We start from the raw sequence: 23244 nt of genomic DNA, 5'->3' as shown, positions 1-23244 counted from the left end.
TTGGGACATTAGTGATTTGTGGCGCTGCTTTCCGCAGCCTCTCCACCGTTTCTCCGCGGACACGCCACTCCCGGCGCTTAGTTGCGCTGTCCTTCCCTTCCTTCCCCTCCCCCTTTCGATCCCCATCCTCAGTTTCCCCCCCGGACCCCTCTGTTCCCTCTCCCCTTCCTCTTCCTCCTCCTCGAGGGTCCCCCGGGCGGGCAGGCGCTCACGTGATCCGCTCCGGTGTATCGGTCACGTGATCTCTCCCACGGTGCCGCGGTCACGTGAGCCGCGCGGTGTCTCGATCATGTGATCCGCTCCCGGTGTTTCGATCACGTGATCCGCTCCCGGTGCGGCGGTCACGTGGTCCGCTCCCGGTGCGGCAGGCGCGGCGCCCGGCGGGGATGTCCCGCAAGCAGGCGGCCAGGGCCCGGCCCGCTGCCGGCGCCAGGAAGGGTCGGCGGCCCCGGCATCCCCCCGCCGGACCGGCCCCGGGCCCCGCTTCAGGCGACAGCGGCGGCCTCGCCGGGCAGCTCCGGGCTCTCGGCCTCAAGCTGCGAGAGGTGCCGGGAGATGGGTGAGCGCCGCGACGGGTGTCCCCAGCAACCCCGCGGCCGGCGATTCCCCGGGCATCCAGCCCTGAAGGCTGAGGGCTTCCTCCTCCCCGGGTGATGGGAGCCCGTGTCCCCGCGGCCGAGGGCTTTCATCGCTCCCGGGGATGGGGAGCCCGTGTCCCGGGAGCCGAGGATTTTCCCCTCCCGGTTCAGTGGGCCCAGTGCTCCGCAGGGGCGAGGATTTCCCCGCTGTACCACTCAGGGATCTCTGCTGTTCTCTGCGGTTCTGTAGGGCCTGACGGCTCAGCCAGTCCCAGCCCTGGTGCCCGGGGGGCCGAGGGCTGCACTGTCCGGCTGAACAGAGCATAGGAAGGTCCATAAATGTTCCTATGGAACACTTTCACCCCCTTCTTTTCCATAAGGTGAAAGGGTAGTAAACGCTTCTGCTGAGAAGTGGCTCGGTGGGTCATTGGCTTGTCTTTTGTTGCTTTATGTCACTTGTCTGGTGTTGGTGTAAGACACTTTGGCGCAGCAGTTGTACCGTGACACGATCGCTCAAACGCAGCCGTTCCCGCAGCAGCAGCCATTCGAAGCACGGGGAATGAGTGCTCCTTTGCATCCATACCCTTGCTAAACTGGGCAGAAGGAGCGCAGCCCTTTCCCTTTGACCCCGTATTCCTTCTGCTGCCTCAGACACACTCACTCATCATTTCCCTCTCGGCAGCAACTGCTTGTTCCGGGCCCTGGGGGACCAGCTGGAGGGGCACTCCCGGAACCACCTGCGGCACCGCCAGGAGACGGTGGAGTACATGGTGAGGCAGCGCGGGGACTTCGAGCCCTTCGTGGAGGATGATGTGCCCTTTGACAAGCATGGTATGGGCTCTGTGGGACATCCTGGGAGGCGTCCTTGTGCCGTGGGGTTGCGTCTCCTCAGAGCAGCTCCTTACGAACCAGTTCCTCATGCCAGAACTACCTGAGGGCTCCTCCCTAGTTTTTAGAAGCAAGGATTTTACACTTACGGCTGTTGTGATGCTGTGGAAAGGCGAGCTGGTTAATCCGCATTGAATTTGTCCTGGAAATTATTTAAATTTAGGAGGAACTTGGAGAAGGAAAGAGAGACCAAAAAGGCAAGGAGTAAAAATTAGGTGTTTTAAAAGGAACTTAAGAAAAATTGTCTAGTTCTCCTTGAATACCGGTGGGTATTTGGCTGTTTTGGTGAGTGGCTGATTTCTTTGGGTTTCTTTCTCCTTGGAACTCAGTATTTCCTACTGGGAACCCAGGGGAAGATCCAAAGCAGAGGTGAATACAGCCTTTGATGTGCCAGGCACCGTGCAGATAATGCATGAAGGTGGTTTGGTCACTTAGTATGTGGCACTCCTCCTTCTGAGCTAACAAAGCCAGTGGCCTTGCTTAGTCTAAGAGTGTAGTGCCCTTTTTAGAGATCTCTGTGGTCATTTAAATGTATTAAATTCTGTTGCTGCCAAATTCTTGCCTCAGCACTCACTGTTTCACAGGTGGGATTTCCCTTCCAGAATTTCTTGGGCTCGTGTTGAAATCTAACCCCTCCTTATCCCTCCACTGCTTCTGGAAGTGTCAGAAATCAGCTTTCAACTCTTGTGAATGTTTTTTCCTTTAGTTGCCAATTTGGCCAAGCCTGGTACTTTTGCTGGCAACGATGCTATCGTGGCCTTTGCAAGGAACAATCAGATGAATGTGGTTATTCATCAGCTCAACACTCCGCTGTGGCAGGTGAGAAACAAAGCTTCTGCATTTTGGCCTAATTTTTACCTGGTGGATATAAATAGTGTGGAAAAATCCTGATTTATTAAAAAAGAGCAGTCACTGCAATGAGCTGGGCATAGTGCAGAGCTGTGCTTGGTTTTGAAGAGGGGGAGCACTCCAGATTTTGGCTAGGAGGAAAGAAAACAGCAAATGCATGAAAGATGGGTGTGTGGGGGCAGAGCAGTGTGTTTTAGTTGGGTTTGAAGCTGTGAGCTTCAGTGCCATGCTCTGTCTCCTGAAGATCAGACTGCATGTGAGGTGAGTTTTCTGGTAGGAATCCCAGAACGGGCCAGGTGGATCATCTGGTCCTGTCTCCCTGCTCTCGAGGCTGAGCAGCCCCAGCTCCCTCAGCCTGTCCTGGGCACGGGGATGCTCCAGGCCCTTCCTCACCTCCGCTGCCCCGGCTCCAGGAGCTCCCTGGCCCTGCTGTGCTGAGGAGCCCAGGCTGGACACAGCACTCCAGGTGTGTCTCCCAGGGCTGGGCAGAGGGGCAGGGTCGCTCCCTGACCTGCTGCCAATGCTCCTCCCAGTGCACTGCAGGATCCCATTGGCCTCTTGGCCCCCAGGACACTCTGCTGGCTCCAGGACAGCTCGTTGGCCACAGGACCCCCAGGTGCTTTGCAGAGCTGCTCCAGCAGGTCACCCCCAGCCTGTGCTGGTACGTGGGGTTGTTCCTCCCCAGGGGCAGGACCTGCATCTGCCCTTGTTGAGCTTCAGACAGTTCTTCCCTGCCCATCTCTCCAGCCTGGCGAGGCCTTCTGAAGGACTGCACAGCCCTCTGGGGATCAGCCCCCTGGAATTTGAGCTAGGCTTAAGGAAATCTGTACAATAAGGTTCAGGAAGATGGAAATGAAGGTATAGCAGGGCATGCACTGTGTGGAAGCGAAGCTCCATCAATTCTGCTTGGGATGTGGAATGCCAGGATTTCTGACAGATGGAGAAATGAGGTTTTAAAAGAAGTGTTAAAACCTTAAAATGGTTCCTGGAAAGGACTGTGTGCTGTGGTTTCCTCTGACAGAGAGACACTGAAACAAGTAATCCATCAGGTCCCTCATTTTCTCTTTTTTGTTGTTTTTCTGTGGCAAGTCCACACTGGAACAGGTCCATGCTCAGTCTGCCTGGTCACTGAGCAGGTGAGAACCTGTATTCCAGCCAGGATTGTTTCTGGCCCCTATTTACAGACAAAACCAATGAAGTATATAGATTAAACAGGGCAATAAAGATAAAACACCGGCTGAAAGCTGTCAGTGACGTCTTAATACATTTAAAACAGCGTCAAGTGGATTCCTGAACTCAGACAAGTTTAAACTCTCCTTTATAGGCAGCCATGGCCAGTGGGACAGGTGGGTGAAGCACTTGTGCAGGGGCAGTGACCCTGCAGGGGAGGTCACAGGGGTGGTTTTCATGTGTTGTTCCTCAGTGTTATAATTTACTGGGATTTTGATGTCCTCCTGAAAACCTTGGTTCTTTAATCTCCTCTCACTGACCATTTTAGGATGTCAGTACAGAGTTTGTGATGAGGCTCTGTCTTGCCCGAGCAGTGTTGTTAGTGGAGGGTTGTCTCAGGCCCTTGAGAATGGTGTGAGTAAAGAGAACTGTGAGTAGTTGTAACATCGTGAGAAGCTCCTTGCAGGTGGACATCTCTGCATGGAATTTTTAGGGTTTTGAACACCCCTTAACTTTTTTGATAGTGACTGTAAATCCTAGAATTGGTAAGGTTGGAAAAGACCTTTAAGATCATGGAGTCCAACCGTAGACTCAGGTTAGCTGAGATTTGTAGGTTATTTTATTGGCTTTTTGGATAACAGGTTGGCTTTTTTCCCCTCTGTTTTTAATCTGCAGCTCTCATTTACTTACCAGTTTCAGTGTGTTCATAGAATCAGAGAATCCCAGGTGGGTTAGGGTTGGGAGGGACCTTAAAGCCCATCCAGTGCCACCCCTGCCATGGCAGGGACACCTTCCACTAGCCCAGGGTGCTCCAAGCCCTGTCCAGCCTGGCCTTGGGCACTGCCAGGGATCCAGGGGCAGCCACAGCTGCTCTGGGCACCCTGTGCCAGGGCCTCCCCACCCTCCCAGGGAACAATTCCTTTCCAATATCCCATCTAACCCTGCCCTCTGTCATTGGGAAGCCATTCCCCCTTGTGCTGGCACTCCAGGCCCTTGTCCACAGTCTCTCTCCACCTCTCCCGTCGGCTCCTTCAGGCACTGGAAGGTCACAATTAGGTCTTCCTGGAGCCTTCTCTTCTCCAGGCTGAACAACCCCAATTATCTCAGTCTTTCATCATAGGAGAGCTGCTCCATCCGTCTAAATCAATTTGGTGGCCTCCTCTGGGCCCACTCCAGAGTGAAAAGAGGCTTCTCTAATGAGAGCTAGATTGGCTAATTTTCAGAATAATCTTTCAAGAGCTTTGGGATTTGTTAGATACCTATGCAAGCTCTGGCAGAAGATAAATCTTTGAGACTAATCTGACCAAGTTTCAGCATTTGAATAATTCAGTAGGATAAAAAGCAGGAGTTAAGTATAACCAAGTGCTGAGTTGGAACCTGAAGGTGAAATAGATGAATGGAGAGTTATTTGTTGGAAAACCTGAAGTCATTAGTGCAGCACAGACCGCAGACGCAGCTGAAGGGTGACTTGGTGTGTGGTTTTGGAGCTGAGATAAGGCAATTCACAGACGTAAAAGGGTTGGGAAACTCTGGAGCCCTAAAGCAAGGAGTTCTGGTCCTTTGCTTACTGACGTCTGCTGTTGGGTCTTTGAACTCAGGCTGGCAGGTCAGGCCAAGCTGGTCTGCAAGTGCAGTGGGATTTTCTGCATTCCTGGCAGGAGCTGGAATGGTGTAGCTCTTATCTAATAGTTTGAGACACTGATAATCAGGGCAGTAACGATTCTCACATCAGTACAGATAATACTCAGAGCAGGAATTTTCTGTGGAAACTGCTGTAACTTGGTGCTGACAAAGCAAAGGAACATTTGGTTGTTAACAGTGCTCCTGAACAAGTTAGTACATTTTCATGGATTGGCTTTCTTTTAAAAACAAAACACAGCCACCTGGAATGCTGTTAAAACAGCATCTTGTCCCAGCTGCAGATCAGAATTTCCTCTGAGTGGCTGTTTCCACTGGTGCTGTCACTTGAATGGCATCTCTTCCCTCATGTTTGAGGGTACAATGACATGGTACCTTCCCTGGGAGCTGTTGCTGAAGTTGGTTCTGGGAAGATGATCAGAAAACTGATAGCTCCTGTGGAAAGTTTAGGAAATAGTCCTGAGCTTTCCACAGAAATATTTTCATCCCACGTTTTTTTTTGTTCTGATGTAACTGCCCAATATTTTACATCTGGCTTTCAAACCTTCTTCTTCTCTTCCTGTTTCAAATGCTCCGGCAGCCACGTACTCGCTTCCTCCACAGCGTTTGCCATCGCTGCAAAAAATGAATACTTTGATAAACCTGGTGCTGAAGTGGATTCCAAATCCTGATTTGCTGTTTGCTTCTTTTATCGAGATTCGGGGCACGGACAGGAGCGACGCGCGGGAGCTGCACATCGCCTACCGGTACGGGGAGCACTACGACAGCGTCAGGAGGATCAGCGACGACTCGGAAGCCCCGGCCTATCTTCGGATGGAGGTTGGTTTTGGTGGAATGAGCCAGCTGTGGGTGACAGACAGAGCTGATGAATGCTGCCAGTTATTTCCATTCTCCTTTGGGATGGAGGGAAGAGCTGGGTCTCTGTGTCATGCTGGGATAGCAAAGCCCTGAGGTCGTTATAGCTCATGCTGCCGGCTCTCCTGGGAGGGGAAGGATTTCGGCCTCTGGGCTGGAAATGAATCCAAAGCTGATGCTGTGATGTGGGCTATCTGGGAGCAATCTCATCTAAATGACGTAATTGTGCACCTCAAATGGAAAAACAAAGGGAAGGGAGGAAAGAGCTGGAAATGCAACAGCTGGATGCAGCTGTCCTCTTCATATCTCCCTTTTTGATGTTGAGGAGTAATTGTGCTGTGCGAGAGGTTCTCTGCACACAGCTGAGGTGTGGTATTGTATAAAAAGAATCCATTTAAAAGCTTGTTTATTGTGATTCATGATGCTGTGGTACACTGGAGTTTGTTCAGCAGTGCAGGAGATGTGGGAAACTCTCAGTGATGGTGGAAGTTACACAGTTTCCAAGATGGTTTGACAGGGGATGTTCCCAAGAAAAGTGTGCAATGATAATTACTTTTATTAGGATATCAGATTTTTTTGGGTTGCCTGCTTGTGTGCTCTGCTGGGCTTTGCTCTTCTTCAGATGCTTTGCAAGAACGATTCAAACAAGGCAGAGGAAGTGAAGCCACAGAAGGGCGACTCCGAAGATGAGACTGAAGTGGAGGTGGAAGATGCTGTACAAAAAGTGTGCAGTGCAACTGGGTGTTCAGTAGGTATCGAGGAGCCTTTCTGTGCTTAATGTTGAAACCTCCTTGATACATGAAAGTAGTCCTGGGAAAAAATTCTAAAAAACACTCGTCTTGGAGAAACTTGAGAACCATGGCCATCAATCGGGGTGCATCTCATCCTAGAATCAACCCTTAAATGCAGGTGAAATACCTCCTTTCTGTGGATGCCTAATAATTTTGGAAGGTTTGTCATGCAGCTCTCATAAAATTCACTTGGAAACAAATCCTGTAAGTTCTGAAATCCTTTGGGGCTATTGAAGATTCCAGATAACTGGATAATCTGTGACTCTTGGCACTGTGCAGGTGCCTAGAACAGAAAGGGCAAAGAGGGAAACTTACGCTGAAACAGCATATTCCTTTTTCCTGATATCTTCAGGAATTTAAGGTTTTCCCCCTCACCTTTTCAGAAGTGAAGCACAGACCAATGAGTGATCATAAAAGCAGCAGCCCCCTCTCAGTGGTGCAGGTGTTGTTAAGTGAATGTAGGTCAGAGATTTGAACTTCCTCAGTGTTCTCCTTCCCCTCTTGTGGACAGGACATTGATTTAGTGAGCCACGTTCTGGAAGTGGAGGACTACAACGTGGAATCTGCAATATTTGCCATCTTGCAAATGAAGGAAGGGGAAGGAATAGGTGAGTCACAGTTTGTCACCTGGGGCTTTGGGTGGCTGTGATGTTGGTGTTGGGGACAGAAACGGGGCAGGTGGGGTTTGTGTGCTGCCACTTCAGCCTTCTGCGCTCAGGAAGGTTGGTAGTGAGGGCAGCTTCAATCCAGCTTCCAAAAAACCCCAGGACTTCTGGGAGAAGGAACTGGCTGACAGTGCAGCAGCTCCTGGGTAGAGCGTGTCTGAGGAAAACCTCTGCTGTTGGTAGGTACCGAGGAGCAGCAGGAGCCCCCGGGCAGCGAGCAGAAATCCTGCAGCAGAGCACTGTGGGAGGAGAACGGAAGTGGTTCAAGAATCTTCGGAAATCAGAGCTTGCATCAAGGTGAACCAAAAAACGACAAGGGACGGGCTGGATCCAGGGAAGAGAACCGAGCCAGCAGAAACCCAAAGGTGTGTGAGGGGTTTGGCAGCAACGTGAGCGCCCTTCAGTGATTGGGGGATGCCCTAGCATTGCTTACTCAGCAACTCTCTTCTCCTTTCAGTTAAAACCAGCTTCTGCTCACTGCATTTTGTCACTGCTGCAGCTGTGACTTCTCTGCCACAAACATTTCCTGGTGACATGTGGCACTGTTCCCAAAACAACTCGGAATAAAGTCCTGATAAATACTTAGCAATGTCCTCTGGCAGCTGCCTTGGTATCTGCTTGTCTCCTTTATTACTTTTCCCCAGCTGAGCAGAACACGTGTGGTTTGAACTTTGTGTTTCCATCCTTCCCTTTCAGGGAGCCAAGAAACAAAGGAAGGAGCAGCAGCGGCTGGAGAAGAAGAAGCGGCAGGAGGAGAGGCACCGGCAGAAGGTCCTGGCCACCAAGAGGGACAGTGCAGACAACAGGGCAGAGACAGACCCGGGCAACCATGTCACCCTGGTGAAGGCCATGGCAGCCCTAAACATATGACTCAGTGCTCTGCTGAGAAAAGTCAATAAAACTGATGAAGACAAAATTCCCCCCAGGAGAACTTCCAGGCACCCATTGTTATCTTAAAATCCGTCTCTGCCAGGATTTCCAAGCACGAGAGAACTTCCTGTTCCTTTGCTTGTGGGGAGGACAATTGCTCACTGATTCTGCATCAGCCTGTGGTGAGAAGAGTTGTTTGAACTTAGCAGGAAGTAGAGACTTGGGTCTATAATCTTGGAGTTAGATGAAGTTGAGAACCTTTTCTTCACACAAAGGTGTCAGATTTGTTTGACATCTCTTGATGTGCCTGGATTTTTTTGTTTGTGTGTGTTTTTTGTTTTTTTTTTTTTTTTTAATTTGATTATGCTTGGAGGAGCTTTATTTTACCTTGCTGTCAGGGAAAGCTTAACAAATCTCAACTCAGGAATATCCCTGGTGGGTCTTTTTCTATTTAAATTCAAACAAAGTAAGGGAACAGAGTCCCAGAATCCTTTCCAAAGCAAAGTGTGTCAGGCAGCACTGTCTCAAACATGACATTCCTCTTTTCTTTGCCATGCAGGAGTGCGGTGACAAGTTTTAATCTCACTAGAACTGCTAGCTTTGCACTGGGCTGGCTCAGAAGTGATTAATACATGGAGGGAGATTGGGATTGCTGCATCCATGAGGTTTGGGATCAGCTCCTGAGACCTGTAGGGGGAAAAAAAACCCACCTGCAACAACAATCCCAGTGGACTCATGAGACTGCAGAGCCAGTTCTTCTGATCTGGTAAAATGTGACAGGAACGGGCATGAGATTCCTGGTGAGTGTTGTTACTTGGACACCTGGAATCTTGTCCCCTTTGCCACGTTCCAGAGGTTTTGGGCTACTCCAGGGCTTTAGTCCAAGCCAGGAGCTTGATAGGTGTTAGTCTCCAAATGAAATTAGTGTGGCCAAAGGACCAGGAGTCCTGGGAACAAGCTTCCAAGCAGCAGTGATCCCTGGGAAACCTGCCTATTTCACCTCATAAATCAAGCTTTTTTTCCAGGGTAGGATTTTTTTTTCATCTTAAATGCCATTTTGGTGAGGTCACCAAGTAGGATGTACAGCTTGACTCCTGGGATATTTTCCACTGTAGGACTGAGAATTTGGATCGAGGTGAAAGGACTGTGGGACTCAGCCTCTGATTTATGGCTCACGGTGTTTCAGCTCCACTCAGGTTTTTGGGCTTGTAACAAGCACTAAGCTTGAAGAAAGCACATGTGCACTTACACACAGGAGACACCTCATCAGCCAGGGCAGAAGTGAAAGGGATCTTCTGAAAGTAAGGAGTGTTGCATTTGAAAAATTTCTGTCTGTGCTTTGAAGTTCATATGAATCAGCATGGAAATAGAAATGTTTTGGTTTTTTTTTACTGAACTGCCAAGAACTGATCTGGTACTTGGTGTGCTCTGCTGCTGTTACTTGAAGAATAAAAAGAAAGGGGCTCTCCTGGAAGAACTGCTGGTGTAGGAATTCCTGTTTCTCTGAGACAGTCGTTTTTGCAGTAGTGGAAAGAGAGGTGAGTCACAGCTTAGTGGGGAGAAAGTGCAACTTCCTTCAGGGGGTGATGAGCTGTGACAGCAGGTTTGGCAAGGCAGTGCAGGTGACCGTGTCACCTGTGTCCTGGCCTGGCCTGTATTTTGGCCTGAAAAGCAGGTGTGTTCTGCAGGTTTGAAGAGATAAGAATTTGCAGTTGTGTACTGTGAATAAGAGGTTTGATCTTAATGAATTGGGTTTTTGTCCTCTGGAGGCAGAGCTGATAAGAGGTTCGTTGTTGCCTGGAGCCTGAGAGCTGTGAAGGGAGTTGTCTTGGAGGCTCAGGAGGGAACTCAAACCTCACCCCATCGTGTCCAGGATGAAAGGGGGGGGGTCTGCAACAGCAGCACAAACAGCAGAGGGAGAGACTGGCCAGCAGCTCGTGGCCTCTGATACCTGGAACCAAATCTGGGGCTGAAAATGCTTTAATTTCCAAGTGTAATAAGATTAAAATAAACTGTTGATGTGCTGGGCTCAGAAATCTTGACAAGATCTTTATCTTGCCAAGAAGGCTTTGTGCCTGCACAGCCAGTCTGTATCCAAAGATGTTAAAATTGATTTTGTCTGTTTCAGGTTTCTCCTGTTGAAATTTCCACCTTCCCAATGTATATTTTTTTTTTCCTGGGGAATCTTTGTGCAACATTCTTCACAGAACTCAATTTATGCAGTGAATTTGCTTTGTAAACAGGTTGTGGATTTCCCTGGGAGGAGGAAGGGAGGCGAGGAACAAGAGCAGAACAGCACCATGATTCATAGTGTGTGTTTACTCCTTGCTGGAGCTGAGTGCTCTGTAATCCACAGGCTGAGGATGGACAATAAGCACTGGATATTGCCTTGGGATTTGAGGAGGATGACTGTTTGTTATTAGCTGCTGGCTGACAAATTTGAGGGTGTTTTGGCTGTTGCTGCAGCAGGGTTCACTGTGAGCCTCTCAAGGGCGAATACGCAGCAGGAGGGTGTAGAAAGCCACTTTCCCTGCATCCTATCTCCCACCATCATCTTCCCTGGACTTATTTTCCCAAATCCTGCCCCTGCAGGTCAGGAGTTCAGTTGAACTGAAAGTTTTAAGCATTTAGGCAGGTTCTGACTGCCCTCCATAAGCATGTCTGCATATGGGAAGGGTTTTCTGCCCGTGCTGCTCCGTGTCTCCTGTCCCTTGTTCCTCCTTGGGAGCTGCCTTCTGGTTTATCTCACAGCTTTGCCACATCACCCGTGGTCTCCATGGCCACAGAGCTTTGGGACCTGCAGACAGGAAGGGAAATCAGGCCTGAAGAACGATCCATAATCCAGTGTTAGACAAAAGGTAGATGGTTTGTGCTGGTGTTGGAGCTTCCTGGGTGCAGGCGCCAGCCTTAGAGGACAGCATTGGCTCTGTCTCAGCTTCTAGAATCCTTCAGTGACTGTAGACAATGAGAAGAAATGAGTGGTTTGGAGTTACAGAAACACCACATTTACTCTAGGGGTGTTGCTTGTAATGAAACACTTAACAGAGTCAGGCAGGAGCACTGAGGTGGAACTCAAAGAAATTACCCTTAAAACTCCTTTATTTTAGGCAGAACGCATCTCCAGAGGCAGAGTTACAGATGGAGGTGCCCCCATCGAGGCCCAGGGCTGTGGTACAGCCAGCCCTGGCTTGTTAGAGGTAATTAGGGCTGATTTGGGATCATGTGCAGCTGTGGTGTGGGACCAGGTGGCTGCAGGGAGCTGTAGCCTGAGATGTCTGTCTGCAAGAAAGAGCCACCCAAACCTCTGAGCCCCCTCCATTGGACTCCCCCATGCCTTCAGTGAGTATTAATTGCTTAAACAGTCATTAGGAGTGGGATGGGGCTGAGCTCCTGGAGGGAAGCTGGGCTTGGAGCCTGCTTTGGGGTTGGGGTGCAGCAGCCACTTCCTGTTTCTGTAGTCATTTTTTTTTCTCTGGAGCTCTTAAGACTTTGTGGTTGGCTGCTAAAATGTCACTTCTGGTCATTTTTTAAGAAAAACCATGTGCAGGAAAGAATATTTTCTTGAAAAAATCAGCCCTCAAGCTCTGTGCTGTTACCTACCCCTTCCACCACTGATTCCCAAAACACAACACTGATCACAATTCACAAATTTCTTTTAAAAATGTATCTTTATTTGCAGGGTCTGCCTCATTTTTATGAGTTATTTAACCACGGGGAGCAGTTTTTCCCTGTGCCAAGGCTCTGAGGAAAGGTGCTGGACACCTTTTCGGTGCCGCAGGGCTGCACCATGTCCTGCCTGGTCACAGGGAAGGCAGAACAGCCCCAATTCCGATGGTTTCTGTCAGGTTTGGAGCCCCGGCCTGGCGGGTGTGTTCAGCAGGAGGGTGTTCGGCCCTTGCACTTGGATTGGGGGTAATTGTCGTAGGATTTGCGGTAGGTGTTGGCTGCCCTGTGGAAGCAGTCCACCGCTGCCTTGTCACAAGCACAGCTCCTCTTTTGGCACGAATTCCCGGCTCCTGGAAGAAAATTGGGGGGGATGGAGGCAGGCAAAGGCTGTGAGGGTCAGGGGGAGTTTTTTTGACTGTCTCCACTCTTGAGTTTGGGGTGTCTCAGGTGGTCTCACCTCTGCGGTATGGAGCTACCTGGCCCTGGAGGGAAGGCTTAATTCACTTTCTCTCTGATGTGTCTGTGGGTATTTTCCTGGATCGCTGGGATGTGCTTTGCTTTGGTCCATGGAACAATGAGTTTGCTCTGGGGGACTCACGGCAGCTGTGCCTGGTCCCCATCCAGGCTGGGAGGGTCACCTCAAACCCTCCGTATTTGGCCTCTCGGGAAAGACAAGGCCCCTCCTCAGGGAAGTCTCCAAGCTCTAAACTTCACCATAATCCAGCAAATAATTTTTTGCCTTATTCCTGGCACTTTTCCTGTATTTCCACCCACTTCACTGTGTGTGGTTTCCAGGCTTGGATGGTCTAAAGGGGATCTCGGAAGCCAAGCTCCCTGAGAGTGTGGGTGGCTCTGCCCCCCTGCTCAGAGCTCTGCCCCCGCCCCACTCTTACCGCAGATTATTTGGTTGTTTTGGAAGGAGTACTTGTAGGTGGTAATTTTGGCGTTGCAGTGGGAGGAAGCCAATCTCTTGTAGCAGCAGTCGTGGGCGTGGCAGCACCTGGGGACATGAGAGCCGAGGTCAGGGCAGGCGACAGTTGGGACAATGCAATAGAACATCAAGGACGTGCATCTTTGCTGCTGCTAAACCGCTTCTAAAGAGGCTTTGAGGACAAGCAGCAATTTTCTCTTTGCTACTTCCATTCCCAGGAGCAGGAACAAGATTCCCCTCGCTGTACCCAGGGAGGTGAGGGGGCACCTGCTCTGCTTTCCCCAGGCCCCAGCTTACCTGTCGGTGGCATCCAGGGGCTGTTTGGATCCCCCCCAGCCACAGTAGCAGCCGTATCTGTTGTAGGCCAGTGGCGATTTCCCGGTCTTTTTCTTAATCATCGATCCAAACTGGAGCAAGTTGCAGCTGACAAGGGCCAGTCCTAGGACTGGAGATGGGGGGGTTAGGAGCACTGGGAAAAGCAACCTCCCATCCCACCTTTCCACATCAGAAATGAGCATTTCACCCTCCCCATCTGCCTATGCACAGGACCTGGGAGCTGTCCCGGGGTGGAAGCTGGCAGGGGATACTCACAGAAGAGGAGCAGCGAGAGGAGCTTCATTCTGGCGGTGGCAGCTCCGGGGTTTGGTGAGCCCGCGGTGCTGCTGGTTACACCTTTTATGGCTGTGCACCCTCAGTGGGGCCCCTCCTCTGGAGAGGCCAAAGTGGGCAAATATTGACAATCCTCCCCATACCGGTCCAGCTGCTGTGCAGGTCTGCTGGCATTGCTGGGGGCCCTGGCTGTGGGATGCCTCACATAGTGAAGCTCTTGTCAGGGAGGTTTTGGATACGTGGGGCAGCCTGGGGTCGAGTCTGTGCATGGCTCTGGGTGTCTCAGCATTCCTGGAGCTTCCCTGAGCAAAATGGGAGAACTTGAGGGAGAACAGGAACCCCTTAGTGCAAGGTGTCCCTTCCCATGGCAGGGGGTGGAGAGAGACTGTCGAGGGGTCTGTGATTCCATGATCCACTTTCTTGCTGAATGAGAGTTTTTTGATGTCTTGGCTAGAAAACACTGTTCTGTGTCTTACTGTTTCCATCTTGACTTACCTGGGCAGGGAGAAAATGCAGCCAGTGCAAAGCATCCTCCACTCTCGACTTACCAGAGTGGGTGAGATGCAGCCTGGGGAGTGGAGGAAGATCCCACAATCCCCAGAATGGCTGGGAATTCCCCCCACTATCAAGAAAAGCACCATACATGGCCTCTGCCCAGCTCTTTCTCAGTGCCCAGATGCCCCCTGCATTTGGGGATGCTCCATCCCTCTCCCCGTATGTGCTGGGCACTGAGTTTTGCTCTCAAAAACCTCGTGGCATGAGGTGTGTGGTTCACCTTTATTTAGAAGCAAAATAAGGCAAGTGGCAGGGCAGAAAAAACGCAAGTGGTGTATGATGGAAGGCGGGGAAAAAAGAGGCTGCTTGTGTCGTGAGAATCTCAAATCGGTGGTACTGAACAACGATTTAGCAGATTCCTTCTGGCAGAGATTGCAGGTGCTCTGTGCTGCTTTTTGGGGAACCCCAGCATGGGCAGGCACTGAGGCAGGGGAGGAAATCCCCCCCGGGGCTGGTAGGGAAACTGAGGCAGGGAACAAGGATGTGACTTGTGTGAGAATCAGAGAGATGCTGAGAAAAGGGAACTTGGCTCAGCAAAATCTCTTCCCCCCTCTGGCATGGGCCCTTTGCCTCATCAGCTCTCTGGGCTAATTTAAGTAGTCCCCTGGGATGGTGTTGAGTTAATTGGCAAAACCAGGATTTGCCATTTGCCATCATTCAGGATTTTCCAAGTCCACAACCAGTTTTATCGCAGGGGAATAAGGGATATTCTTGTGCACCAAGTTGGCTGAGCTCCAGTGAAAGCCTCTCCATCCCAGCCCCTCTACGTGTTGCAGGTTTGCAGGATCCCTCCATCAAATGGGAAATAAGCCCCCCCCCAAGCCAAATGCCTCCTGGGGAGATGTGGATTTTGTTTCACAGTATGAAAACCACAACTTTTGCAGCCCAGCTTATTGCAATGCTCTGAGGGGGTGCAGTATCTGAGCCAAAGCATCAGCACTTGGAGCTCTGTGTGAATGGATTTGTACAGCCGGATGTCCAAGCAGTAAAATTCATGGATGGTTAAAATTCACCCAGAATTTACAAAGGGAGAGTGTGATTCAGTTAACCCCGGCCTGCAATCTGTCTGGGATATCCTCTCGGCAAGGATTTGATCCTTGATTTATGTCCTGCAAACATCAGCTGCTGGGCAAAGAGCTCCTTCCTCATGTCCCCCAGGATCCCCCACGGCTGGAGGAGGGGGAGGGTGGTAGGGCCTGATTCCTGGGTGACAGCTGGCAGAAGATTGCTGATTTAAGGGCTGTTTCCTGGTGCCCTTGATTTTAGCTATGGGGCAATCCAGGGGAGAGTACTCCAACTGGGCATCAGCCCCTGGGGAAATAGTGTTTTGCTGCTGTTTCTGTGGCTTTATTTCATTGCTGAGCCCCCCTAGGAGAGTTTGGAGCACTGAGACCTGCTGGAGTCAACACCCCGGGGCACAAAAGCTGGGGATGCCGAAGGGGGGGAAGCAGCCACTGCCTGAGCGGCCTTTTCCTAAGGGATGTGCTCAGGGCTGTTGCAGAATTGGGCCAAAACATTCTTTTCTGGTGAGAACTCTGTTTTGCTCAGCACCGGCTGTGAGGCAAGCTCCCGGCCACCCTGTCACAGCAGAGATTTAGGGGATCACAGAACATCCCGAGCTGGAAGGGACCCACAAGGATCATGGAAATCCAAGCCCGGCCCTCCCCCGCCATCGTGCCTGCCCCCCAGCCCTTCCACCAGCCTCCACTTCTCCATCTCTCAGAAAAAAACGGGAAAATTTCAGAGCCTGAAGGTTAAGAGCTAAGTTGGGGCAGTTCAGGGGTTGTGTCACCCCTCAGGTGTCATTTTCGCTGGGTACTTCAACCAGAAACCCATCTGAGATGTGATGGGTGGTCGCTGGGCTCAGCTGAGTCACGGCACGCTGCGAACCGGTGCTTTGGGCTCTCTGGTTTTATTTCGGAGCAACAGGAGCGAATTTGCTGTGAAGCAGGAAGCGGAGGGAGCGGACAGGCAGCCGAGGGGAGACGCTTCCCATCTCGCCCCTCACCGGGACGAGGGGCAGGTGTCCGCCCCTCCCTTGTTTTGCTGTGCTGGGACACCACGTCAGCGCTGCTCCCCCTCCTCGGATCCCGTGACGCGGCTTCACCGGAGGGTTGTTGTCCTCGCCTCGAAGCCAAGAAGGCCCGAGGAGGAGGCTCGCCAGGGCTGGGAAGCGCTGCCGGCGCCGTCCCTTCGCGGCTCAGCCCGGAGGCGGCTTTGCGAAGGGAGGTTTTGCTTCAGCAGCGCCCGGCCCGGCCCCGGCACCTGGCGCGGCGGCGGAGCTGAGCCCGGCGGAGCCGAGCCCGGCACAGCCACGCCGCCCGCTCGCACCTGCAGGCGCCGCGCTGGCACCACGTCCCCGACCCTGCGGGGACCGACAGCGCACCTGAGACCTTCCCCGAGCGCCCCGGGACAGGGCGCCGCGAGAGAGGGGATGGTGCGGAAAGGGGCATCCCGAGCCGTGGGGGGAGCACTCACTGCAGGTGGGGAGCCCCGCCCGGGCCGCAGCGAGGGGCGGCTGCACGGGTCCCACGCGGCACCGCCGCGCTGCTAGCCTGGCATAGCAGCAGGCTCGGAGCAGGCAGCACCTGCGGGAGAAGGAGAGCCTGGACTCGCCGGGAATGTGGCACCGGCCGCTTCTGCCCCACCTGACACAGGCTCTGCGAGCCGCCAGCTCTGCATCCACCTGCCCTGGATCGCCCCGAAGCTGCTCTTTCCAGCCCGTTCCCACGCCAAGCCTCTGCTTCCCCGTGCAATCCCTGCCCAGCGTCCTGGCTTCGGGACCGTCCCTCTCCGCTGGTGCCATCCCAGTTGTCACTGGCACCACCCTACTGACTCCGGGATGGAATTAGGGGTGACCACTGCCTCACTTTCCCTACTTCCCGAAAACCTGATTCTTTCCTGCTGCTGTCAAGCACCTGGGCTGCATTTTGCAAAACTTCGGGGAGGGGCTGCAGAGCCCCGGGGTTATCCCGGGACCAGCGTTAGCCCTCCGGGGCAGTGTTGCCTGTACCGGTCCATTGAAGCCCTCGAGGTGCCCCATCCCGAGTAGCATCCGTGGGCAGTCAGGTTTCCTACGGTGCTTCCCTCGAGTCCCGGTGTGAACGTGCGTGGGTGCTTCCCATGAGCTGTGAACACACCTAGAGTGACCGGAAAAATGTGATTTTTTTGTAAGTTATATGCAGAAATGAGGCCTGGGGCACTGGGGAGGGAAGGAGGCCTTGCTGGGAGTCTCCCTGAGGGATGGACAGGAGTTTGGGGATGAGCCTGGCTCCCGTCTGTGGGTCGGGGATGCACTTACTGCAGGCAAACAGCATCGTCAGTGCTAGCAGGACCTTCATCTTCCTCTCACCTGGGCCTGGGAGGAGAAACAGGGCACAGGCTCAGCCGAGTAGCGTGGCCAGTTTGACAGGAGCTGTCGTGAGAAGCTTCCTCTGAAATAGGATCAACCCCCAAAATTGGGAGGGAGGAGAGCAACTGTGCCCCCTCACATCTGTGTTGCTGCCTCTTGGCCGAGAGCAGGTGGTTTCTGAAGCTGCCCCCCCACCTGAGCATCCCCCACCTCCCGTCCCACCACTCCCGCACTTCTCACCTCCTGTCCCACCGCTTTTGGCACCCAGTGCCGCTCTCCCCCCGGCTGCAGCCTCCCAGCTGTGCTTTCATTGGGAAGCGATTACACTTTTCCTGCAGGCACGGGCCGTTCCCGCTGCCTCCTCCCGACATTCCCCCCGTATTTTCCTTTCCACAGCAGCGGCGTGAGGGGGGGGGAGTTGCTCACCAGGGATCTTCCTCGCTGTCAGTCTGTCCTCCCGGGGAGAGCTAGCCCTCCGTGTCCAGCCCGCGAGCTCCGACTGGAAGCTCCAAAATGACTCGTCTGTCCCAAACCCACGGAATGCTACGCCCCTTCCCCCCCGGCCAGCCCCCTCTCCCCGTGGGCTGCAGCCTCGAGTGACGCAGGGGCCGAGACGGAGTTCTTGGAAAGTTTTGGGAAGATGTTGATTATTTACGGGGATTTCTCTCCCTGCCCAGCAGCAGCTCTCAGAGGAGCGAGGACGTTGAACAAGAACATTGTTTATTTCCGCGTTGATTTAATTTACAGCAGCTCTGGTGTGGTCAGCACAGGCGGGGATGAAGGGCGATCCCGGCGCGGACCCGCGCATGCTCCGGCCCCGCATCCCAGCTCCCATCACCAGCACAGCTTGTTGGGGTAGAACTGGTAGAGTTTCCTGTAGCTCCTGACGTTTCTCCTCAGGCACAGCGCCAGGCTGCGGTCGCACTCACAGGACAAGTAGGAGCACCGGGAGCCCTTTCCTGCGGGACGAGGGGAGCTCAGGGTCAGCTCTGGCTTTGGGGGGGGGGGGGTGACGCCCCCTTTTCCAGGGCCCTACTCACTGCAGGAGAGCCTGTCATGGTGCCAGCTGTAGCGGTAGAGCCGTGTCTTGGCATGGCAGTGGTAGTTCAGGAGGTTTTGGTAGCAAGTATCGTGCAGCTGGCAGCATCTGCACAGGAGATTGAAGCTTTAGGGGATGGAATTTTCTCCCCCTCACCCCACAAACTGAAAAATATTCAAGAACGTGTCCAGCCAGGGGGCTTTTAAGTGGATTCTCACCTGTCTGTGGCATCCTTGGGGTGCCCCTTGCCCCCCAGGCCGCAGTAGCAGCCGTAGAAGCCGTAATGCAGAAGAGCGTTTTTCCCTGTCGCCTCCGAGATCATCTGGTGCAGCTGCAAGAGGCTCCCGTGGGCTGGGGACAAGCCTGGAGGGGGAAATCAGGGAGATCACGCTGAGTCCCTGCCCCCCCAGCAGCAGCTCCATCTCTTCAGCCCCCAAATTGGCACCTAGGTGGTGATGTCTTAGAAATCATAATGCAATGGAGAGGAAATTTGTTCCCAGCTTGGTGCAGGAGCGTTGTTGCACGTCTGGGAGAGCTGGTGGTGGGGAAAGGTGACGAAATCACCAGCCTGGTCCTAATTTCAATGAATGTAACTGCACAGAGAACCTTGGGACTGAGTGAGCACACTTACCCCAAGCAAACAGCGCAGCGAGGCCGAGGAGAGAGTTCATTCTTCTGACAGCTCTGGGGGAGGAAACCAAACCATTCCCTGTGATACCAACCACCACCTTCTTTCTTTCCCTCCTCATCCAGGAGCAGGGATGCTCCCTCTCTCCAGGGACTAGGAGAGGTGAGGGGCATAGGGATGCACCCATTGTTTCAGCACAAAGAGTCAGGGATGGGAAGTGATGGGAATCAGATGGTGGAGGGGTGGAAAAAACCAAAAATCAGGGGAAAGGCAGAAAAATTGGAGGGATGATCAGCCCTCGAGGGCTGCACCCACTGCTCTTCTTCTGGGCTGGCGTCTCAGGCAGCATCTCCTTCAATCCTGCTTTCCCAGCATGGCACTCACCCCCCATTTGCAGCGCAGCTTCTGGTTAGAGGAGGAAAAGAAGGAAAAGCAATCCTCCATCCGATCCTGCATCCCCACTTACCTTGGGAAAGCCCTGCTGGCTTGCAGTGCCCTGCAGCCAAGTGGGATTGCTTTATATAGTTTGCTCCCATCTGCCTGGGGCTCCTTTGACCCAAATCTCGCTGACTGGGCTTTCCTGTGAAGGGGAAGGTGCCATCCTTCCCCTTTCGAGGAATGTCAGAAATCCCCCAACGCCCCGGCTCCGTACCCCACGCACGGGGTGGCTGCTGCGTGGGATGAGGTGGAAAAGCAGCGTCACTTCCAGCCCAAGGAGGAAGCAAACACCCTCTGCCTCAGCCAGAGATGCCCAAGGGCCTTCTCCTCTGCCCTTCTCAGCACCAAGGAGCCGCATCAGGGGGGAAAAGAGCAGCCCTGGTTCAGGCTGGGCATGGACAAAGCAGGTTTGGGGCTTTCAAGGGGGTGTAAGGTGGTTCAGGGAGATTTATCAGTTCTCTGGGAAAAGTTTATGGGCAACACTGAAAGCATCTCTAAACGTGCAGTTCCAAGAGACACGAGGCTGGGCAAACACTGGATGGTTACACCCTCGCTCACCATGAAAAAGCAGAGAAGCAAAATGAATGTTCTGAGGTGAGAAAGTGCAGCTTCCCTTTATTTCTATCCTTGTGGTTTTTCCACCACCTCATTCCGCCCTTCAGGAGAAACCATTCAATCATCAACTGCCCTCCTGAATTAGCATTTGCCGCATCTAAGTGGTCAAGGCTTTGAAATCTTCCTTCCTCTGTGGATGATTACTCTTTAGCCCTTATGTCCAAGAGTCATGGAGTCCCAGACTGGTTTGGTTTGGGAGGGATGTTCAGGAAGGAAGGTGATCTGTCTGTGTCTTTCGTCTTATGTGTTGGAAAAATAGTTTTTTGTTGTCCTCCACTGACAAAGTTTTCAGCCAAGCCCTGATTCCAGCTCTGCTTTGTCCCTTGCTTTGTGTTTATCTGAATTGCCCACAGCTCGTTAATGCTCCTCGGGCTAATTACTGCCTCATTAATCACTTGCAATCCGTTTATGTACTCACGCTGTTTTCCTGCTTTTAGTGTGTTTGCATTAGAAAATGTGTTTCTATGAAATGCCGTGTATGGAATGGTTTATAGCAGGAAATAGATATAAAAGAGCAGTTCTGTCGTTCCGAGTAAAATCCTCACGTGCCAGAGACCAAACATCCCAGAAGATACTGGGGATACTCCTGTGAGCTTCTCCCTGTGCTGAGCTGTGCTTCAGGCTGTCCTGACTCTGGACCAGAGGAACATAAAAATAATATACAACTTAAAAACCATCGTGATGTGAAGCCTCTCATTGTATTCCTGGGACTGTTTTGTTAGTGTTCCTCACAAAGTTGTCTGGATGTGCCTTCTGAACTAGGAATTAGAAATTCATAGAATCCCAGATTGGTTTGGGTTGGGAGGGACCTTAGACCCACCCCCTGCCATGGGCAGGGACACCTTCCACTGTCCCAGCTGCTCCAAGGCCCCGTCCAGCCTGGCCTTGGACACTTCCAGGGACCCAGGGGCAGCCACAGCTGCTCTGGGCAACCTGTTCCCCAAACTTAGTGCTTCACATTGGGACAGATCTGTGAATTACAGCCCTGTGGGGACCATGGAAATACTGGGGTGTCAGGCAGATGTTGTGGCTGAGCTGTGGGATGCAGAAGTGCTCCCCAAATTCGGCAGCCACAGTTGCAGTGCCTCAATCTCAGCAGCCCTTACAGGAAAACACCACGGAGAACCAGTTTGCATCCCTTTTATTGTATCTCTTTATTATCTTTGCAGGGAAATGAAATCAAGAGAGGAAGAAGGGACAAAAAAGAGGAAGCTGGTGTGTCTTTCCAGGAACTGGTGGGTCTCCATCCATGGTGTGTGTGCCCTTCTCACCCTGAGCAGCACCTCGCAGGGGGCCTCGGGGGCTCTGCCTTTTCTCAGCTCCCAACCCAGGCCTTTCTCGCTGGGGTAAAAACCAGCCAAAATCTGGGACTCTCTGTGCCAATTCCCCCTCCTCAGCACTGCAGCTTGCTTCCTTGGCATTTGAGCTTGAAGTAGAAGCGGTAGGAATTGTTGTAGGAATGCAGGGTGCTCGCGAAGCACGAGGCCACCGCGGTGTCACACAGGCAGGTCTCTCTCTCGCACCAGCTCTGCTCATCACCTGCGGGGGGAACACGGAGCCCTGCGGCGGCTTTCCCGGCCGGAGACACCGGGGGAAGGGGAAAGAGCAGCGCGTCCCCGTGCTTGCCCTCCCCAACCTGCCCATATCCTCAATGCCCATTCAATTATCCCAGGCGGCCGGGAATGGGGCTGGATTCATGCAGGGGATGCTCTCCTGTGTGCCCTGCTCCGGGGATGGGGTGTCTCGGGGAGCAGTGCTGCTCCGCACTCCCGCTCAGTACTCACTGCAGGTGACGTGCCCGTCGGCGGAGGAGAAGCTGTACGGGGTGATCAGGGGGCTGCACTTGCCCTCCCTCAGCCTCCTGTAGCAGCAGTCGTGGGCTTGGCAGCACCTGCGGGGACCCCACGTCAAACCTCGGCCCCCAAACCCTCCCTCGCCACACCTGGAGGGCAGAGGGAAGTCCAGCCTCGAATTTAAGGCGACCAGGAGGAGGAGGAGGCGGCAAGGCAGCAGCGGGACTTGGCCGGGGAACGGTGCAAACCCCACCCAGGGCTGGGAGGCTGCCAGTGAGGGGCTTTTAGGGACCCCAGGCTGGGAGCGGTGACGCTGTTCTGGGTACTCACCGGTCAGTGGGATCCACGGGGGTCCCGGTGCCCCCGATGCCGCAGAAACAGCCGTACCAGCTGTAGGACAGCAGGGCGCTCTTCCCCGTGGCCACCCTGATCATCCGCTCCAGCTCCAGGACGCTGGTGCCAGCCGGGAGCAGCCCTGCGGGGACACAGGATGGGCTCGTGCCGGAGCAGAGCGGGGAGCCCGGTGGCATTCCCTGCACCTCGCACCGGCAGGGGCTTTAAGCTGATCTGGCATTGCTGGATATGTGCACTTTCAGGGCTTGAACCATGAGAAGCTTTATCCCCCTCCTCCAGAATTATGGAATCACAGAATCATGGAATGGTTTGGGTTGGAAGGAACCTCAAAGCCCATCTTGTTCCACCCACTGCCATGGGCAGGGACACCTTCCACCACCCCAGGCTGCTCCAAGCCCCGTCCAACCTGGCCTTGGACACTGCCGGGACTGGGGCAGCCACAGCTGCTCTGGTCAGCCTGTGCCAGGGCCACCCTCACAGGGAGGATGACTTTTACAGTCTGGTTGTTACAGCCTCTTGATTTGGTCTGGCACGAGATATTTTGCCCTCTGGACTGGCTGTGCCATGCTGCAAACTGCAATCCCCCATCACCAGGATCAGCCATGGGCTTGGCACAGGCAGGAAAGGTGACAACAGGCTCCAGGGCCTCCCAAAATAAATATGGATCTCAGCATCCCAAAGCCTCCCCATCACAAAGCCCTCCAGGACTGCAGCAGTTCTACACAAAGCACTAGAGAGAAACTGCCAGATTTAAAAAACCTGAATTTTTCACAAAGACTCGGGGTTTGTACATGGATCCCGGCCTGGCCAGGGACAGCAGGGCACTTACCACAAGCCAGGAGCACGGCAAGGAGGAGATTCCTCATCCTGTGGCTGCCCTGGAGAGGGAACAACAAGGACGGGCGATGAACCAGGGGCAGGACAGAGGCTCCTCCAGTGCCCCCATGAGGGGCAAGGACC

General features: G+C 53.2%; 3 protein-coding genes across 7 annotated transcripts; 1 reads left to right on the top strand and 2 right to left on the bottom strand.

Annotated features, from left to right (window-relative positions):
* The first annotated feature begins 348 nt into the window (after positions 1-348).
* Positions 349-9781, top strand: OTUD3 (OTU deubiquitinase 3). The gene is made up of 8 exons (XM_042015856.1): positions 349-559; positions 1261-1409; positions 2173-2285; positions 5820-5942; positions 6601-6726; positions 7281-7377; positions 7618-7799; positions 8131-9781. The coding sequence occupies exons 1-8, from the start codon at positions 387-389 to the stop codon at positions 8302-8304; spliced, it is 1137 nt and encodes a 378-aa protein (XP_041871790.1). The 5' UTR covers positions 349-386; the 3' UTR covers positions 8305-9781.
* A 2172-nt stretch (positions 9782-11953) lies between these two features.
* On the bottom strand, positions 11954-19758 carry LOC121658691 (acidic phospholipase A2 PLA-1-like). Of its 5 annotated transcripts, XM_042015861.1 has the most exons (9): positions 19551-19758; positions 19088-19140; positions 18675-18819; positions 18458-18564; positions 17844-18376; positions 17367-17423; positions 17079-17205; positions 16544-16653; positions 15959-16430 (listed from the first exon to the last, which is right to left on the bottom strand). In XM_042015861.1, the coding sequence occupies exons 2-5, from the start codon at positions 19125-19127 to the stop codon at positions 18252-18254; spliced, it is 417 nt and encodes a 138-aa protein (XP_041871795.1). In that variant the 5' UTR covers positions 19128-19140; positions 19551-19758; the 3' UTR covers positions 15959-16430; positions 16544-16653; positions 17079-17205; positions 17367-17423; positions 17844-18251. The 5 variants fall into 5 exon arrangements, with proteins under 5 accessions (XP_041871794.1, XP_041871795.1, XP_041871792.1 ...); XM_042015860.1 differs by lacking the exons at positions 18458-18564; positions 18675-18819; positions 19088-19140; positions 19551-19758 and adding exons at positions 11954-12320; positions 12864-12970; positions 13199-13346 and having other exon boundaries at positions 13493-16430; positions 17844-18252; XM_042015858.1 differs by lacking the exons at positions 18458-18564; positions 18675-18819; positions 19088-19140; positions 19551-19758 and having other exon boundaries at positions 15959-16653; positions 17367-17480; positions 17844-18252.
* Positions 19759-21281: 1523 nt separating this feature from the next.
* Positions 21282-23244, bottom strand: LOC121658703 (phospholipase A2, membrane associated-like). Its single transcript, XM_042015883.1, has 4 exons — positions 23114-23244; positions 22261-22405; positions 21922-22028; positions 21282-21676 (listed from the first exon to the last, which is right to left on the bottom strand). Exons 1-4 carry the CDS (start codon positions 23148-23150, stop codon positions 21531-21533), a joined length of 435 nt encoding a protein of 144 aa, XP_041871817.1. The 5' UTR covers positions 23151-23244; the 3' UTR covers positions 21282-21530.

This window comes from Corvus kubaryi, unplaced genomic scaffold (genome assembly GCF_017639235.1).
Source record: "Corvus kubaryi isolate FWS band 111438036 unplaced genomic scaffold, C.kubaryi_AGA036_p1.0 split3-37344, whole genome shotgun sequence".
Lineage (NCBI taxonomy): Eukaryota > Metazoa > Chordata > Aves > Passeriformes > Corvidae > Corvus > Corvus kubaryi.
This window is presented reverse-complemented; position numbering and strand designations above follow the sequence as displayed.